This window comes from Ammospiza caudacuta, chromosome 1, assembly GCF_027887145.1.
Source record: "Ammospiza caudacuta isolate bAmmCau1 chromosome 1, bAmmCau1.pri, whole genome shotgun sequence".
Lineage (NCBI taxonomy): Eukaryota > Metazoa > Chordata > Aves > Passeriformes > Passerellidae > Ammospiza > Ammospiza caudacuta.
The window spans coordinates 113992394-114012803 of record NC_080593.1 but is presented as its reverse complement, the minus strand read 5'-3'; the positions used below and the strand labels follow the sequence as shown (position 1 = coordinate 114012803).

The window sequence follows — 20410 nt, the reverse complement described above, 5'->3', positions numbered from 1 at the left end:
CATAAGTAAATATCAGACAGGGCCATATGCAACACTTGATAAAAGTGACATAGAGACAAATGTGATTTTAATTGTGCACCTGAAAACAGCCTACATTTTAAAAAAGTGAGGAAAATTCAGAGTGATTTATGTTATGTAATCCTGATGCTTCACTGACTACAGTTGTTCATGTAGATCTACGTGCCTTAAGAGAATCACAGATGGAGAAAGATGGCAGCAGTATGCTGCAGGTGTATTAAGATCTGGTTTTTAAATTTACCAAGACTTTAATATCAGTACTGGAATGATTATCTTCGTAATCTTCTCTTTACAAGGTTGAGAATGCAATGGAGAGCAAAACTCAAAGTGTCAGAACACTGTGACCACCTGAATGGCTAATACTGCTTTAAAAAGTGTTGAATGTATATTTACTAGCTAATGTCCAATTTATCTGAGTATTTGTGTCATGGGAAATGTGAATCATGTATGTAACAATATTCTGCTAGTAATACTTTATAGACTTCCTATAATTCTCTCTTGTTTTGGCCTTGATTTTATAATGCTTTCAACTTCTAAATTACTGATTATTTGATTTTTGGACTACTACAGATTATAGCATAACATGTTTGATACTAATGCCGCTATTTTTGGACTTGCTTGAAACATGCATAGCTGAGCAACCAAAAAGACATAAATGTTATTGTAATCCAAAGATCATAGGACATTTAAGAGCATATAATTCCTGAAAACTCAAAAATTAGTAAAATTGGAGCTTTCTGATTGGCTTGCCATTGTATTGTAACTGAAAAACTAAAATATTAAATCTGTTTACTTCACATGAGGGATATTTATTTATTAATGTAATATAACATTCTACAGTATGTCCTTACTGGTGGTAGCATCCATCAGAAAAAAAGAAAAATGTTCAACTAATTTGTTTCAATAATTTGCTTACACTGAATGTAGTCCTGTGACCTTTATTCTTCCTACAAGTGGAACAGATTGTTTTAGTCTAATCCGTTTTTTTCTTTTTTTTCACTCTTTGTCTCCTCTTCTACCTTGTGACTTAAATAATCCCTGTACCCAAACTTCAGCATCGTAAAGAGAAGGTATTATCATTTTCTTTTTTCTAGTGGAAGTGAAATAATTTTTTTTTTTTTCTTAGCAGCAATTTCTTTCACTAGGCACTACTTTCTAAGCATACCAAAAAAGTTCAATTGAACTTTTAAACTCTTCAGAACAAAGGTTTAGGTTCTGAAAAGCACACCCATTGGGCCAACACCCAGTTTGCAGACCTCTTCATGCTAGCTTTCATGCTATTGTTGGGCTTCTACCATCAACTATGTGTGCCTCGTTAATTTTACAAATGCGTTATTTTACCCAGAAAAATGCAACATAATGGGATAAAGTGAAGCCACTGTGAAGTAAATATTGTAAGATCTTGTGGATATTCTCAAGACAAGCTTAAAATTTTTTGCCACCTCTTGCTTAGAAACTTTACCCTGTCATTCCCGTCTGATGAAGTTCATGTTGTTCCTTTGCTGTCAAGTGCTGGCTCCAAGGTAAAAAGCATAAACGTGTAACTGTTGCAGTGTTTTTCAAAGAAATTATGGAAGAGGAAAGGGAAAAAAAAAAATGATTGCCCTCACTATAGAAAAATCTGCCACAGAGTAAGCAACAGGCAAGTGACAAATACTGAGTTGTGAAGATAAATCTCAAAAAACTCTATGAAGCTCTATCACAGAAGTTGCTAACTCAAATGTACTTTTTTTATTATTCTTTTGTTAAAATGATCCAAAATGTCTAAATTCCACTGTACTAAAGCCATTAAAAATTTGCCTTTAAATTTCCTGACAATTGCAGCACATGAATTAGGGATGTATTGGCAACTGGTGGTTCTTTAAGAGCACATGGTTTTGGATTGTTTTCTTAGACTCTTCCAGAGTATAATTTCTTTAAAAGCTACATGACAATTGGATACTGTCATCCAAAAATTCTGAAACAAAAGAGATGTAAGGAACTAGAAATCAGTATCAATTACCACCTACCTTAATACAATTTAAAAGTTCATGGAAAGGCAAATAGTTCATAGCTGAATTGAACAATTGAATTGAAAATTCCTACTTGGAGCATTACCAAGAAAAGAAGCAGCAGTTTGTTCCCATTTTAAATGGCTTTTGTCAGCCATCCAAATTGGCAAGAAAAAGCTGTAGAACCTCATCAGTTCTTAGAAGAATTAGAGTCCCCAAGCCCAGGTTCAATTTAGCATATTCAGATTTCAGCACATTAACTTCAGTATCAGGATTGCTTAGACGAAAATTTTGGGTTTGATATAACCCTTCTGGTTTTTGAGGGTACTGATAAAACTGGCAAATTTTTAACACAGGTGCAATTCAAGTGACTAAAGTTGGAGAGGGATCCATCTTCAGAAATGAATGATCCTTATAGATTCATCAATTACAGTGTGATATTAAGTCACTTCCAACAGTGCATTTATATAGTATGCATTTTGGTTGCATGCCAGTATACAACCCCATTCATGTTGTGCAAATTTAATGTATTTCACCTTACATGAAATATGAGCTTCTTGGGACCAAAAGAAATTAAAACTACCAGTATCACTCTGAGCATCCTTAAAACACTAGAGGACACTTGTGCTAACCTCCTGAAGATGAAGAAAAAGAGTGCATACCTGAGGTTTGTCTGTTAAAGATAATCTGAAATAAAGTCAACTACATCAGTCAGCACATGGATTTTATAAAATCTCTTCTTAATAGTCAGAATATAATTTCTACATCTCTGCATTAAAATTTTAACTTTTTGCATAATAATACGAGTTCTAGCTTGTATAGTACAATGATTAGTAATATAACCAATACAGGAAAAATTGTTTGCTTGCAGACATCATCTTTCAGACTCCATTCAGTTAGCAACATTGCCTTTTAAAAATGGTGGTCATGTCAAGGCATTTTGTATTAGCTTCTACTTCTGCATTTCTGTTATGGCTTCGGTAGATACTGGCTATACTGCTGATCCTGCAATTCAGTCACATCATATTTGTGTCTGATATGGACACGCTGGATCATGAGAGAAGAGGGTTTTGAAAAAATTTTTAGAAAAAACTAATCGATTATAGGTTCAACAAGGTATTTTGGAGCCAGGGACCCATAATCACAACTATTAGATACATGTGGCAACATAGGACTTGTTATTCACATTTTTGGGGTTTGAACCATCAGTTAATTTCTTTCAGACAGTTTGCATGTGGAAAAAGTAAAATAATTCAAATTTTCTGACTCAGACTAATACAACACCTTTTTTTTTTTTGGTCAAAAATATCCAGGCATTTCTTTGGGAGATTTATTCAGAGAAATTCACTTTGGCGCCTCAAAGACATAAATGACAGGTTATCAGGATATGTATCTATCTCCTTAAGTATGAACTCACCACCCTAGGGTCCTTTACCAGTCAAAGGAAAGACAGACATGTCCTGAAGGAATTGATTTCATTATAAAATGGACATCAACAGTAAATAATAAGATTCACTCTGGATTTTCTGCCTTAAGACATCTAAAGTTACGCAAGAGAAATCCCACCAAAATCTACAGAGCCCAGATTTGATACAAGGGAAAAAGAAGTGCTTTCATTAATAATCTAGCTGTTATAGTCGTTTTTTCTAATTCTATTTCCTTTTTCTTTTTTCAAAAGGTAGATAGGTATGAGAAACATCATGTACATAAATATTTCTGCGACATGCATGGTATTTTAATGAAACAAATTATTTTCTGTAATCTCTAGATAGGAATGAGAAGTTGATTGAAACTAAAAATTGGTCAATTTATCCAAAGAATTAGGAAAAATCCTTAACTCTGTTTCTTTGGCTCTGGATGACACAGTTAAGGGAGAATGACTGTGAATAAATGCCTCTCTCAGATAGGAAAATGCTAACATCAACAGTATGTGCATGCCAATAACCATCTTGTAAAGAAAAAAAAAATACAGGGACCTCTAATCACATCTAATAATTTTTCTCTGTAACAGTTTGGGTTTTTTCTCTCTCTGTGTTCCTAAGGTTTCTTATATTCACTTATCACTTATGCTGTCAAACAACTAATTCTTTCTGGCAACTGACAATTTAAAAGAAAAGTATATTACAGGAAGGAGAGTGTCATTGTTTTCCATAAATTTGTAAGAGCTATGAACAAATAGGACAATTCTAAAAATAGACCCATGGATAATTATCATAAGCCCTAACTCTCATGGCTACTTTACAGGATGTCTTTGGGATAAAGTAAATACAAAGACTGGCATAACAGCTGCATAATTTAGGCTATTTACCTCTTATAAAAAATTAGATAATTTCATTCTGTATTTTATGGAAACCACTGTAGAATTATCAACTGTAGTCAGAAAAAAAAATCATGTAATAACATTGCATTGCCAAAATTCAAGTTATGCTAAGTAACCATAATTACAGTCTCATCAGAGCTGAGGTGTTTCAAAACACCTGTAAAATTCAGGTGCCTCTGCCTACTGTTACAAGAAAATAAATCCACAGATTTAAGTAGCAAGAATCATTAGTAAACTGAAGTAAAGATGGTAACAGAAAAAAACCCAGAAGCCTCAATTGTCAGGGTGCCTAGTGAGACAAGAAAGGTTCTACATAGCAACAGCATTTTAAGTATGAATAAATAGCCGTAAAGTTCGCTGGTACTGCATGGAAGCTTGCAGATGGCAGATGAATTCATGTCTGTCATGTTTTTATAATACAATGACTTTTACATATTGCTGCCAGATGGAACACAGTTTTGCATCTTGATTATAAATCTCAAAAAAATACAGCTTCCTTCAATGTGCTCCCTATATTTGAAACAAAAGCAAATTCAGAGACATATTTGGGAAGTTAAAGCAGATTTAAGGAAATATAAATTAAATCCTCAAGGGCTTCCTTGTTATAACTCAATTCAAAATAATGGAGCTCCCCATGTGTTCTCAGGTTTTAGGAAAACCACAGAAGGTATCATACAGGTTCCTATACAGGGAGCACTACATGTTCATTTTTAATATAAATACATCCCAGTCAGGTCCAGAAGACCTCTTAATTAAACTTAGTAGTTGAAAAAATGCTTACATAACATTTATTCCTGCCTCAACAATAAGTGGTATCTATCCCACAAGCTCAGATGGTAAGAGTGCAGTGCATGAAGCATAAATGCATTTAATCATTGCTGATAACAAGTATCTGTATCTACACCACAGAAGCACCTTGCCTTTCCCATCACGATATCTTGACAGAACTAAAATCTAATTCAGATCTGGTTATACCAGTTTCTGGAGAGATGCACTATGAAGAAAGTACAGGATTTTTGTATTTTACATGTGTTCCTGCATCACACCTGGCCTCCCCATGTGCTTCTGGTCTTTGCTTCTAATCCTAATTGGTATTGCTATGAAGCAAATAACTCTGATAGCGAAAAGTGAATTATGTGACTGCAGGGAAGAATATTTTCCTATTCAATGGTTTCTCACAGAGTCTGATTTGACAACAAACTTGAGTTGACTTCTCTCAGACAGCCTCAAGCATTGTTTATATGCAGATAATTCTGTATGTAAACCCATTAGGCTTTTATGACAGTTATAATCAAATATGATTGGGAAACCTTCTGGCTTACTTGGATCCATACTTACATTGTGCTTTGTGAGGTTGGAAATGTTACTTGCTATTGCTTGTAGCCAGTCAATACAGTCTTCAGCAGAGAGACACTGAATTATTCCACTGCAAACCCCATCCACAGCAATTACTTGGAACGCATTTTGCCTACAGACATATCACAACAGATCAGGTCAGAATAAAATTTTATCTTTTCTAGCATATCATCTTAACAATACTTGTAAAAATGCTTTTCTTTCAACTACAATGAAGGTCAGCCAGTGAACACCAACAAAAAGCTGGTTTTCCTCTTTTGTAAATATGTATTAAAACAATCATGCTAAAAGGTCAACTCAGACAACAAAAGGCTTCCATAAAGCTATAAAAAAATTCCATAGACCAGCTCCACAGCATCTTGACCAGCAGGCTGTGCAACCTCAGAAGATGAACAAATGATAGAGCTGATGCTTATCTCAGACTTAATACAGCAGGCTACAGAGAAGGAAAGTGCATTAGAAACCATGGGCAATAATTTAGGAAACTCAGTGAATACCAGTATCTTTTTCTCAATACCTTTGTTTTATTTTTATAATATAGTGTCTAAACACATTTGGATTACTGTCTGGAGGGCCCTTGTTGGCTGCTCAAGCTTATAGAATTTTTTTTCTCTTCTAAACTACTGATTGAAAACTTGAAGAAGTCAAAATTGATCAAATAGCATTAATGATTTTTCCAATTGCATTTCTGAATATAGGATCATTACCAAAATACACTCCTACCTCTGCTTCTACCCCCAGCACCAATCTGGGCACATATACCAAAATCCATCATGCATTATATACTGATTTTCCACTTCCAGACACTGAGCAATTATAGAACAAGAGAAAAGTTTTCAGATGCTAAAGCAGTAACAGATCTAATTTCTTCAGTAAATTGCTTTATTTGCTAAAAGCTCTTGTACGGCTCACAGGTCTCTGCCTTCAAAACCAAAACACATCAATAAAAATCCATATCCCAGAGAAGGAAATTGCAGAACATACAGAGAATACCAAGTTCCACTGCTGACATTCTGCTACAAACCCAACTGTTAATGATCAATTCATAGTTAAGATTAAGTACATCATTCAGATTCTTTGAGAAAAGCTCAAGCAAAGTGCCTGTTATCTCCAGGGTAAAGCTGAGTGTCAGTAATGACAGCTTCTGGCATCTGAAGACAGATATCAGTTTTGAAAAGCTGCTTGTTTGGGATCTTTTACCTCTTAAAATTTTATTCTAGTTGTATACAATGTAAGGCTAATATCTCTTTTCGCTCCATCCATGTTGAGAACAGACTGTTTCTTCACTCAGGAGAAGCAATAGAAATGAACTAGAACTATGCCTTTGCTTTGAGTCTTCGAGCATGAAAACCAGCTTTTGCAGGATAATGAGACATGATGTTTCAGGGTTATTTGGTTTATTTAAATCCAGAAGTTTAGTTGTCTTTCCAAGGGGTAGTGATTTTTCTTTAAATTCACAAAAACACCAACCAAAAGAGACTTCTTTCAGGGACTCATTTTCACAATAATTCTAGTAAAGTTTTGAAGATGATTTATTTAAAGAATCTTCAGGTAGTGTTGCTAGCATTTATTTAATCTATCCTTTATTTTAGATGGCTATAAATAGCAATAGCAAATTTTTCCAGAATAAATTTCTAAATCCTCACATGAAGCCCATAGCATGGGCTCAAAATCGTTGATGATGTTTTTTAAGAAAAATAACACTAGTTTCAGGACTTGCCTTGTTTCTACACAGCATATAATAAATCAAAGCAGGGATCTAATATATCTATTAATGAATAACATTAACAAAATTATAAAAAGCCCAATATGTTCCAGATTCAATCCTCATGCACATATTTCCCTTGGACTACAAACACAGTGAATATAGTGCATTTGGGGCATCAGATTGTTCCTACTGTTCCTAGGAATTTGATCTGTGCAAGTACAAAATCATTAATCCATAATGTTATTTCCCAAGTATCAACACCAAATTACTCAAATATCAACAGTATGATATATGGCCACCTAATAAATTACTTGTGAATGTGTCTTGGTAGTAGATAACCTTAGATTATTGTAACAGTATTTTATTGGATAAGTCTACCAGTCCAAGTCCATAATACCGTGTAAACTTGAAAACATGATATATTAAATAGATATTTTGTACTAACTGGAACATATAGTAGAATAATCACTTTATAATACACAAAAAAAATTGAGAATGGATAAACATTTATTCAACTACATGTTTCATGTTATAGGCCTTCTGGAACACAAAAGCTATATTTGAAATAATTAAGCTTTGCAAGATCAACCTGAATGTTTTCTAGAACTCCGTATGAATACGCTCCAGAATTTATGTTTCAACCACTCCACTGGAAAAGCTAGAACATGACTATAGCGTTTAATATTGTAAGTGAGAACAATATATTTCCATATCAAACTCTGAATTATAAAAAGTTATTAGGCTTTACATACTGAAAACAGCCTTGTAAATAGTAACTATGGAAAATGTAATGCATTAGCTTTCATTTCATGTCGCTTCCTTATATTATTTTTTATATTCTTTCTTTTATGTTGATGTTTCTAGCAGTCTCTTAAAATGTATCTACCCCTTTCTCTCATAACAAATTCTGAGAGGGAGTAACATTTAAAAATGTTTACAATAATTTAAAATGGTCATACAAACTGTCTTGCTAGCAACATAAAATGTTGGTTCTATGCTTTAAGAAAAACCCTCTCTTATACGCATCCTGCATTTTTGGTTTTTTTAAGACTTACTTCTTCATGTCAGACTCAAGGAAAAAAATTCAGAGTAGTTGTTCAAGGTTTCAGTATGAGTTCAGGTATTTTGTTTATATTATATTTTAATATACCTTTGTTTTCTAGAATTTCAGATCTCAGATATATCATTAGTACCTAAACCACTCCCTTTGTTATGTACAAGTTCTATAATATGAATTTTAAGCTTGGTTTTTATTGATGCAGAAGACTGAATTTTAAAACCCTAGATCTGTGAACAGCTGCTTATGTGCTAATTTTCCATGTGAGTAATTCAATTCAATACCTTATCTGAAGTATGCAGTAGAATAGATCTCAGATTTTATGTTAAGGTTTTGGGTGCTTTATGCTTCATTGTTAAATATGGAGCTGAAGGTTTAGTAAGAATTTAGTAAAACAACTTCTGCCTCTCTGGTGACTTGATCCTGCTCCAGTTAAGTCCAGCCAAGAAGCCTTTGCAGCTTTTGGTTTCCACCCTGCCTCCCTGGGACAGCCACTGTTCCTCAAGAGACCGAGGTTCATGCAGCCAAGTAAATATGATCCTGCTACTACTGGTCAAAAGCTACAGGCTGGCCTTGGCTCCACAATGATCTACAACAGCTACTGCCTAACCTGCATTAATTTCAGCTCTGTGAATAGGAGAAATGGCTGGCAGACCTAGGCAGTGTATTGCTAAGAAACAGCCCTAAGAACCAACTGAGGCAGTGGACAGCTTTTGTGCAACTTTCAAATGTTTACTGAGTACCAGTAAGAAACAGTAAAATTAACTCTACAAAAATTCCAAACAGATTGAAGAAAACTTTTTTTTCCCCCAGCTTTTGGGAGTTTCATAAATCCAGTTTTAGGGGGTTCATTAGAAGAAGAAATTATGGAGTAATCTGCTTTGTACTTGTACACAGCTTTCCTACAGATAATATCTTTACAAACTAGAGCTCACAGAAGTATTTCAGTGTGAGAACTTAATTCTTATACATACAAATGATAAATGAATCCATATAATAGCCAGATGCTTAAAAATTTTGACAAGTATTATCTTATATACTTGCCTTGTCGGACTTTGTAGCTACTTTAATTTCTATTTATTGCTTTACAAATAGTAATCATTACAGATTTTTTTGTCATGTCTCCTAATTTCTTCTGATTTATTAGGATAATATTAAATTAAACAATGTCAAGTTCCAGGTCTGTATTGGATCTTTCTGAAACGAATTTTATTTTCCCCACAGCAGCCCTCATAGTGTTGGACTTTGTATTGGTAGGTAGAAAGATATTGATTGCACAGCATTGTTTTGGCTAAGCAGTATTGGCACAGCATCAGAGCTGTTGTTCCAACATTCCCTCCTCACCACCAGGCTGGGGAAACAAAACAAAAAATAGCCAGGACAGCTGACCCAAACTGATCAAAGGGATACTCTATACCATATGACATCCACTCAGCAATGAAAGCTAGGAGAAAGGAAGGGCAGGAGGGGCATTAATTAGTTATGACACTTGTGCTCCAGAGCAACTACTACATGCAAGGCCCTACTTCCCAGGAAGTGACTGAACATCACCTGCTGATGGGAAGTAGAGAACAAATATTTTGGGTTTTTTCTTCCATGTGTGGCTTTTGCTTTTGCTTTATTAAACTGCCTTTATCTTGACTCACCAGAATATTTCAATCTTATTTTCCTTCCCTCCATCCTGTTGAGGAAGGGAGTGATAGAGAAGCTTGGTTGATACTTGGCATCCAGCCATTGTAAACCCATCACAATGATGAAATAAAGCTACACCTGACTATGAACTTTGGACAGCTATCTCAGTGATTGTGACAAATTTGCAATGAAATTAAATTTAACACATGCAAAGTAAAAATATGGGAAAAAATAACCTTAGCTATATGGAAAAAGAACAAAAAAGCCCCATCAACTCTGTACTGTAGCTATAAACATAAAGCATAGAAGTACAAAAACTGGGAGATGCTTATCAGCTCAGGCTCTTGCTCATGGTCCTCACCTGAGTATGCTTGCAGCTACTTCTGTGCCTGGACATGCATCCTACTGATTTGGACCTTCAGGCTGACTTCCCAGCCTAAACTGAGCCCCACCTGACCATGATGGACTTCTCTAAAGACTGTCCCTAAGCCTTCTCTGTTCGTCCATGGGGAGCAGTGGGGTAGGATCATTTTCTGCATGGACAATGCCTTGTCCAGCCTCACTGCCACCCTCTGTCTCTTGGCTTATCTTCCTCATGGGGCAGTCAGCCCTTGCTGCTGTCCAACAAGATTATTTCACCCAATGTAGGTATCAGATTATATATTTAACACAAACAGAAGGAAATACATTTTTAAAATGTAATCACATTGCAGAGCTCAATGTCATAATGCATTGCAAAAATCAAAGACATAAAATCAAGCCACTTAGAAAGAAGCTTTTGAGGACAGGAGCATTAGCAGCTATTAAATATGATGATGTAAGTTTCATCTCAAACTGCAAAAGGTGCTGAGCACTAGATGTAAGTAGAAAGATCACCCATCATCTCCTCCCCATGATACCAGGTCCCAGTTGATATTAGAGGAGAACATGAGCCAAGGTGGACCTAGAAAGACCTTTATGAAAGCTCCTAAAATTCATGTATCTGTCACCTGCGATGGAACTAATAACACAATTTCTCCAACAAGGCAACTCCCTAGGGCATGCATCTGTCAACCAATAAGTCAAGTTTCAGCCTTCAGAACTTCTTTACCTGCACAAATCTGATCCTGGAAGGTATTGGGAAAATCGTGAATGTAGAAGTGGAATTAATCGAAGATCACACCACCTCTTCTCCCACCTAAGTCCTGGGGATGCTGGCCATGAGGAACATGATAACGTATCCTGAAAAACATTAAAAGGTTCTTCTCAGTTTTGAACTTCATTGTAAGTACGTGGAAAGAATGAGATAGACTTCAAAGACTTATATTTAATTTGGCAGTGTTCCATTTTTTCCTAAATCACTTGTCATTAGTTTTAGTGAGCACTGGAAAGATTCTGAATAGGACCTCTAAATTATTCACAATACAACCATAATTCAGTAGTTTCCTGTAGCTCTCTACATATTTACATACATATCTTTTCTAATGACATAACCTCAAAACATCGTAATTGGGAATGGAATTTAACATGCGATGAAATTGTCAAAATTGTCAAAACTACATGCTGAAGTGATGAATATTTTAATTTTACATATTTACAGAAGACATTGCTTATATGAAAACTGAACTTTATCATGTTTATGATCATATCTACAAAGAATGAGTATTTAAATATCTAGAGTCTAATTTGACCAGTCTTCTTAAAGAATATTGATTTGCATGAGAAATGCTTATAGAAAGTTAAATTATCAACATCTGTTTATAAAAATACAACACCTTTCTTTATAAAATGCTTTAAAAATAGTGCTAATGATGATGTTATTTTTCTGAGAGAGCAGGATTCTTCAAATTATCTTCTCACAGCAACAAAGGATGAGGAAAAGGCTGAGGTATTTAATGCCTTCTTTACCACAATCTTTAATAGTAAGACCAATTATTTGCCTGGTAGCAAATGTCTGAGCTGGGAGACAGGGATAGGGAGCAGACTGAAGCCACCATAATCCAAGGGGAAGTGGCCAGTGATCTGCTGCAGCAGTTAGGCACACACAGGTCTATGTGGCCAGGTGGGATCCACCAAAGGATAGTGAGAGAGCCATCGCAAGTACTCAGTGAGTCACCTTCCATCATTTACCAGCAGCCCTGGCTAACCAGAGAGGTCTCACTTGACAGGAAGTTGGCAAATATGATGCCATCTACCAGACAGGCTTAGAAGGAGGATATCTGGAACTACAGGCCTGTCAGATGGACCTGGGGCATGTCATGGAGCAGATCATCCTGAGTGCCATCCCACACCATGTACTGGACAACAAGGGAATCAGGCCCAGCCAGCACATGTTTGTGTATGGCACATCCTGCCTGACCAGCCTGATCTGCATTTATGACCAGGTGACCAATCTAGTGGACAAGGGAAAGGCTGTAGATGATGTCAGCCTGGACTTTAGTAAAACCTTTGGCACTGCATTCTCCTGGAGAAATTGGCTACTCATGACTTCAATGGGTCCACAGTTCACTGGTGTCCTAGGGTGATGTTATGATGCTTGTATCCCCAGTCATCTGTTCTGTTTATGAGGCGGGGAGAAAAAGGAGCACAGAGTTTCGTTATCAGCTGCACTCTCCCCCGCAGTCTGCTGGAACACAGAACTCCACTGTAGCTGTGTGGGCATGGATGGGGCAGAACATCACACTCCTTTCACTTTTTAGTTAGTTAGTTTAGCTAGCTGGGGCAGTCTGAGTTTTCCCTGGACTGTTTTTCTTTCCCTTTTTCTTGGAACCATTTGAACCTGCTCCAGACCAGGATCTGGGGAAACACTGAGAGTTTGTACTTTGTAGCCTGCCAGGGCCTACTCTGGGCCACAGCCTTTCCCAGTGCCGGAGCGACCGATAACTGAGCCCACTGGAGAGACTTTCTGAATTTGTCTTCTCTTCAGACCAGTGGATGAGTTTTGTCATCTGGTATTGTTCATTTTGTGTGCTGGGGAGTGCCTTGCCTGTTAAATAAACAGGTTCTTTCCATTTCTCTCCGAGGAAATTTTTTCTGAACCGGTTTGTGGGAGGGGCTGTGTAGGCTAGCTTTTTGGGGGAGGCCCTTTTGGAGGTTTTCTCCTAGATTTGCCCTAAACCAGGACAATTGGGTAAAAAAAATGGCTGGATGGAGAGGCCCAGAGAGTGGTGGTGAGTGGAGATACATCCAGTTGGTGGACGGTCATGACTGCTGTTGTCTAGGGCTCAGTGTTGGGGCCGGCACTGTTTTTAATATTTAATATTGATCTGGAAGAGGGGATGAAGTGCATCGTGAGTTCACAGCTGACATCAAGTTGGACAGGAGTGCTGATCTGCTGAAGGGTAGGAAGGCTCTGCAGGGGGGATCTGGACAGACTGAATAAATGGACTGAGGTTAATTGCATGAGATTCACAAGACAAAGTTCCAGGTCCTGCACTTTTGTCACAACAACCCCAGGCAGCACTACAGGCTGGGGGCAGAGTGACTAGAAACCTGCATGATGAGAAAGGACCTGGGGGTGCTGGTCAACAGAAAATGAGCCAGTGTGTGCCCAGGAGGCCAAGAGGGCCATCAGTATCCTGGCCTGATCAGAAATAATGTGGCCAGCAGGACCAGGGCACTGACTGTGCCCCTATATTTGGCACTGGTGAGGCCACACCTTGAGTGCCATGTTCAGTTCTGTGCCCCTCACTCCAACAAGGACATTGAGGTGCTGCAGCATGTCCAGAAAAGGGCAATGTGGTTGGAAAAGGGTTTGGAGCATAAGCTATGTGAGGAGCTGCTGGAGGAACTAAGGTTGTTCAGCCTGGAGAAAGGAAGGCTCAGGGAGACCTTATCACTCTCAACAACCACCTGAAATGAAGCTGTAGCCAGCTGGGGGGTTGGCCACTTCTCCCAAGTAACAAGTGACAGTATATCAACATATCAGTAAAATTAAACCTGCTGATTTACATTCTTTTTAATATCAAATTTCTTTTTTTTTTTTTTTACTGCTATCTTCTATAATATAAATATTACAAAAATTAGGTGCACCTTATATTTCTAGAGTGTGCATTCTGTGTAAGATCTATGGAATTATAAAGCTTTACCAATTTGAACTTTGCTTTTGCATATATGTTCATATATCTTTTATGTATATGACACAAAATATCATAATAAATATCATGTTAGCTGAGCAGCAAGATTTTCACAGGTAGTTCACTTATTTAAAACATTGAATTTATGGTGAGAAATTACACAGATTCAATAAAAACAAATAAATTATTGGCTAGGAAGACTACACTAGGATGTTATTTTGAACATCTTGAATTTTTAGTGTTTTCTCTCTGCTTCTGGGAACCTTTCTTCACCTGTGATTAAACTTAGGGAAAAGATGAAATGCAGCAAAAGTTCAGGTACAAACTGTGGGCCTAGATATGGCTACAACAAAAATGTTAACCCTATCTTTAGATTGCATAACTCTGTAAACTGTTGACAAAAGACCAAAGTCATGTCTGCTCCAAGTTTTGAGTCAAAAGCCTCCTTCAAAGGAATTAAAAAGACTATAAATTAAGAAACAAAACTGTGGCTGTTTGCCACAGAATCATGGAACGTCTTAGTTGGACAGGAACCACAAGAATCATCAAGTCCAACTCTTGTCCCTGTACAGGATATCTCCAAGAATCTCACAATGTTCCTGAGAGTTTTTTCAAACTCTTCTTGCACTCTGTGAGGCTGATGCTGTAACCACCTCCCTGTGGAGCCTGTTCCAGTGTTCCATCCTCTAAGCAAAGAACCTTTTACTAATATCAGCTTAAGCCTTGCAGACACAACATTCCCTTGGGTCCTATCACTGGTCACACAGAGAAAAGAACAGTGTCTGCCTCTCTTCTTCCCCTCACAAGGAAGTTGTAACTGCAATGAGTTCTCCCCTCAGCCCCCTCTTCTTGAGGCTGAACAGACCAAGTGACCTCTTCTCATACAGCTTCTCCCCCAGATCCTTCACCACCTTCCTTGTCCTCCTTTGGAGCTCTCTAACAGCTTTGTACCTGTTTTATACTATGGTGCCCAACACTGCTCCCAGCGCTCGAGGTGAAGCAGTCCCAGAGCAGAGCAGAGCAGGACAATCCCCTCCTTTGCCTGGCTGGCCATGCTGTGCGTGATGCAAGCCAGGATAGGGTTGCCCTCCTGGCTGCCAGGGCACTGCTGACTCACATTCAACTTCCCACCAACCAGGACCCCCAGATCCCTTTCTGTGACTCTGCTTACCAGCTTCTCCTTCCTCAGCCTGTCTGTATATCCAGAAGCTGCCCCACCCCAGGGCAGAATCCAGCTCTTGCCCTTGTTAAAATTCATAAGGTTGGTGGCTGCTCAGCCCACAGATTTGTTGAGGTCTCTCTGTAAAGCCTCTCTGCTTTTGAGGGAATCAAAAGTTCCTCCAAATTTTATCATGTGCAAACTTACTTAGTTTCCCTTTGAGTCCTGAACCCAAGACACTGATCAAAATGTTGATGGCCACTGGGCCTAAGATACAGCAGAACCCCACTAGTGAGAAGTCACCTAATTTCACTCTGTTTACTATAACTCTTCATGTCCAACCATGAGCCAGGTGCTCACTGATCATGTGTATCCAGCTGTCGTAATTCCTTCTAGAAAATATTCTGAGAAAAATTAAGAGCTGTGGCATAAGAGTTGTACATAACTTAGGAATTCATTCAGAGATTTGGTTTTATGAAGAACTCTGTTCCCATGACAAGGAGATATGTCAGAACCACATCTTGGTCTTCACTTGAAAATTTAATTTAGCATGAATTATAGGCTCATGATACCAGATTATAATATTTAAAGCTGAAAGAAAAACACTTGGTTTCAGTAAATAATTGTCAGTTCAAACAGAAACTACAGCTCATTTAGATAAGTTTTGACATCTGCAAAAAAAGAATTCACAAATGAAAGCATGTTTTTTATCATAAAAGCAAAATTAGAATTGTAGCAGCTAGTTGAATAAATCGCTGCATCAGTTACACGTATTTTTATTTTTATTTGATATCAATTTTATTGATGTTATCTATTCATAAATTCCACTTCCTAAAATGTTCATAATTCTCAAGGGGTTTTCCAGATTGTAATTCTGTTTAAATCTGTGGTATTGATATTTAAATCTGTGGGCTGCTATTTAAAACATTTTATAGAAAATATGAAAGTATAATAAAACAAGATGGAAACTAAATGGCTGCTCAGTATGGCTTACGTTTCAGGTTTTAATTTTTTTTTTAATTATGATTTATACTGGTTTATAATTCTATTTTCATCTATCACAAAGCCAAATACTGAACAAAAAAGCTTTGGATCTGTATAAAACAAAGGAAATCTTGCATTTTCTGGCTAAGAAAACTTTTTAAAGGCCCTTGTGGCACTTGAAAGGTGTCTTTTATTAAATATCTGATCAGACATCTGTAGCATTTCATCCCAGAGACACTCTGCTCCACAATGTTATCCCAGTTTGGGTAAGATTTCAAGTACACATTACTAGAACACTCTCACCTTAAAATTAGGCAAAAACATGCACCTGATCATCTTTTGCCAAAAGCTTTAGATAATGCATGCAATATAAGTAATGGAAAACATTCTCAAAAACTTTTCTCCCTTTTTTATAAATAGATATATTTTCATTTCAAGAATTTTAATTCCTATGCGGAGCAAAAAAGTAGAAGGAAAAACTTTTGCAAAATCCCTACTGCCCAAGTAAACAGTAATCACATGCATCAAGGCACAATCTCAGCTGTAATAATTTGCCACGTTTAATTCCCAGACATAATTTCTGGCTACTCTTGTTTCCCTCTACAGAACTGTATGTCTCCAGAGTTAGCTAGAGCTCCTCCGTGTTGATGTCATTTATTAGTGCTTCCACTTAGCTATTATACTATCATTACTCTTCTGTGTAATTCCATCAAGGAGGTTCAAGCTCTTACCGTGTTGTTGGGGTGGTAGTTGAGATGCAAACCACTGTCACACAGGGGAGAGGATGTGCCACTGCTTTGGTCACTGGGGGCACCTAATACAAATACAAATTCACAAGAAAATTCTTTGTTAATCTATAATTAAAATTTGTATATGTATATATGCATTCTTCCCACACCCAAAAAACTTATACAACACTCATTTACTTTCTCTATTCAGCCAGTATCTGTTTACTGGCTTGAGTGGATTGCCTTTGCAAACTAAATGGAGGCTCAAGAAAACCTTTCCCAATTCTTTGATTAAAAAAGTTATTTTCTGCTTGGTAAGAAAAAAATCCCACATTGTTTCTTTCAAATTTGACAATAAAAGGGAAGTGTGTACCTTGTCTGTCAGTTTTTACTGGAAGGAATTTGTCAGATAATCCTTTTGTTACTCTCAGCGGAGTTTACAGTTCTAAATGTTCTTGTAATGGTTTAGGAAATTACAGTGCTACTCCTCAAAAGTGACAAGATAGGACCCATGCAAATGCACATTCCTGTGCATCACTCAGGCTACTCTGTGGTACCACAGCCTTTCATAGAAAGGAAAAAGTACTGGGATACATATTTTTTATTTAAGAATACAGTGTTCTGATTTTTTTTCTTGTTTCATATGAATTTAATACATAGGCAAAATAAAAAGACAAGGTTCCACCAAATGTTTGTATAAAATGCTATTTCATTATTTAGATTATTTAATTCCTACAAACTTAAAGGCTATAAGTATTGAAATCCAATATTTATTGTTTTGTTGCTTTAAACTGAGCAATTTAATTTACTCTCTTAGTGAGTAAAAAGCAGAAGGAAAGCAGAGGTGGCAAAAGGCACAGGCTGATATATAAATATGGTTAGATATGCTGCAATTGCCTATAATTATGCATCCACACTTACAATTTAATATAATTAAAGGAAGACAGCTGTCTCCATATGACTCTCATGGGGCTAGTTCACTAAAACTCAGTTTGGACTAAAACAAAATACTTATCATTCCAGAGTAATTTATTCTTAGGTAGACAGACATCTCCACCAAAGCCTCTGAATTTTAAACAGCAAAGTCCTCTAAATATATACACACAATCTCATTTTCACATTTACAAGAAAAAACTCCCTGGGACTAAAATACTAGCTGATGCTGCCCGAAAAATTGATTTTAAATACTCTGCACCAGGATGTGAGCCATTGCAAACTAATGTAATTCTACTGTTTCACCTGCAACTTTACTGATTCACACCAGTCTATCTGTTTTTTCTACCATAGATAGCAATTTTTCTCTTGAGAAAGAGAAAAATTTTTCCTATTGCTACTAACCCTGGCAATAGGATCAACTCATATTTAGACACCAATGCTGATTGTAAAAGCAGCTGCCAATCACCCTCAATGCACTGTAGTTCCAGAAGCTGCAAGTGCTCCTGGGTACTAAATTGAGGGTTCTTTGGTCATGCAATAAAGGCTTACATGCACAATCTTCATTCAGTGGCAGTTTGAGAAAAGCAGGTGCTCTTTTCAGAAAGGACACAGTTAGGGTCACTTCTTCCCCTGCATTGCGAAGGACCTGTACCTGGAAAAGAAATAAAGGCAGACACCTTGAAATAAACTTATTATCAAAATGCATTAGCAAATATAAGCAACACCACACAGCTTTCCCATACCAGAATGTAACTGCTTAGCAGTTTATTGCAATTACATTTCTTTGAGAATAACGCAAGATGTAAAGCTTGCTATGCACTTGTCTATTGTGTTTCTAGCCACACATACAGTTAATGAGGTGAAGGGGGCATTACCCTTCTGTATTAGTACTGGCTTTGACCTGTGCTGTTGCAGACTTTCTCCTTGAAAATATTCAGCTATGTAACTCCTTCTTTCAGATCAAGAATCATCCCCCCTAGCATGTATTTATTTTAAAAAATACATACATATTTTCTCTTTGCACATATATTTTCTCTTGTCTTATAAATCCTCAACCAAAACAACAGCAGTAGTTTCCACAGCTGTACCATAATCCTATGAGCAAGTCTTTCCAACACTCAGAGTTAAATTTAGCTGAGGCGCTCCGGCATGCATGAGAGACCTAATCTTCATCACAGACACAGAGGAAAAGAACCTATTTTAAGCCTTAAATCTTAGATAAGCACAAGCTTAGGTTTTGCCAAAGGGCATCTTGCATTTTGGACATAGAATGTGCAAAGAACCTATCCAGCTGGGAATACATTTAGCCTTCCTGCACTCTTCCAGTAGTCACCCTTTTGGCTTCTGTTCATCTTTAGCTTTTGTGGGATACAGCTGTAGACACCCCAAAAATACAGCAGAATGAGGGATTCCAGCCACCTCCCAAAAGTAGCAGAAAGGAGGCACAAAAGCAACTAAGCCAAATGCTGTATTAAATGGCTGAGGAGGAACATCTGAATTGGTTTATGAGAGCCAAGAGCAACCAGATCTGCTTCAGAGAACAACCATTTCCTGTTCTGGCTCTATAACTTCAAAATCCTTCAAGGGTTGATTTAATTTGGGTGTACAATGACAGAATGTCATGTCTCTCTGAGTGACTGTGCTCATACTGTGAAGAGCCAGATCACAGGCAGCTGAGAGCTGCTGTGAGAGAGAGCTGCTACACAGTGAGACATTAGGCAATCATTTTAAACTAGAACATATCTCCTCCCTTTCTCCTGTGTAGCTGGATAACACATAGGCAACTCTTCTGTCATGCTGCTGCTTGTGAGAAAGCTTTGTAAATAATTCATGAAGCACTGTTATTCTTTAATTATGCTTGTCAATAACCTACTCAACAGAGTTATTTACATGCATATGTATAACTATACATTGGGATGCTTTCACATGCAATCACTGCATTATGCTGTAAACTTAAAGTAATTCTTCAGGAAAAAATGTCAACTTTGCCTTCAAACTGTTGCCTTCTGATACATCATCAAACACAATATTGCCTACTCCAGGCTGGTTGCCACAGAGGACTGAAATATGATGACAGAATATTTAATTCAGTAACTGAAATTTTAGGGTCTTTATTGTTTAAAATAACACAGTGGCAGTTAATGCACATTTTGCAGTTTATTATGTATTTATAAGTATGCCTGCAAATAAACAGAGAATCATCACAACAGATTTAATAACTTATACTGCATCCAAAACCTTCATCTGTAACACAGAATCATGGAATCTCTTAGGCTGAAACATGAGTCTCTTTTATGAGCTGTTCCCAGGTCTGATGCATTTTCTATCTTAAAATTTGTAAGCAGCAATTATTTCTTAGAAAGATGACTTGTAATGTGCAGAAAAGTAGACTAAGACTCTGAAGTCCTGAATTCAATGATAGATACCATCCTATATCCTCAGCCTCCATAGAAAATTCATTCTTTT

General features: G+C 37.1%; 1 protein-coding gene across 2 annotated transcripts in view; it reads right to left on the bottom strand.

Annotated features, from left to right (window-relative positions):
- Positions 1-20410, bottom strand: part of SNTG1 (syntrophin gamma 1) — a 320400-nt gene that overhangs the window by 93954 nt on the left and 206036 nt on the right. For both annotated transcript variants that reach the window (XM_058804463.1, XM_058804473.1), the window contains 4 exons: positions 18494-18596; positions 17012-17094; positions 11173-11303; positions 5668-5797 (listed from right to left, as the gene is read on the bottom strand). In XM_058804463.1, coding sequence (XP_058660446.1) covers positions 5668-5797; positions 11173-11303; positions 17012-17094; positions 18494-18596 — 447 coding nt within the window. The remainder of the gene's footprint in view (positions 1-5667; positions 5798-11172; positions 11304-17011; positions 17095-18493; positions 18597-20410) is intronic.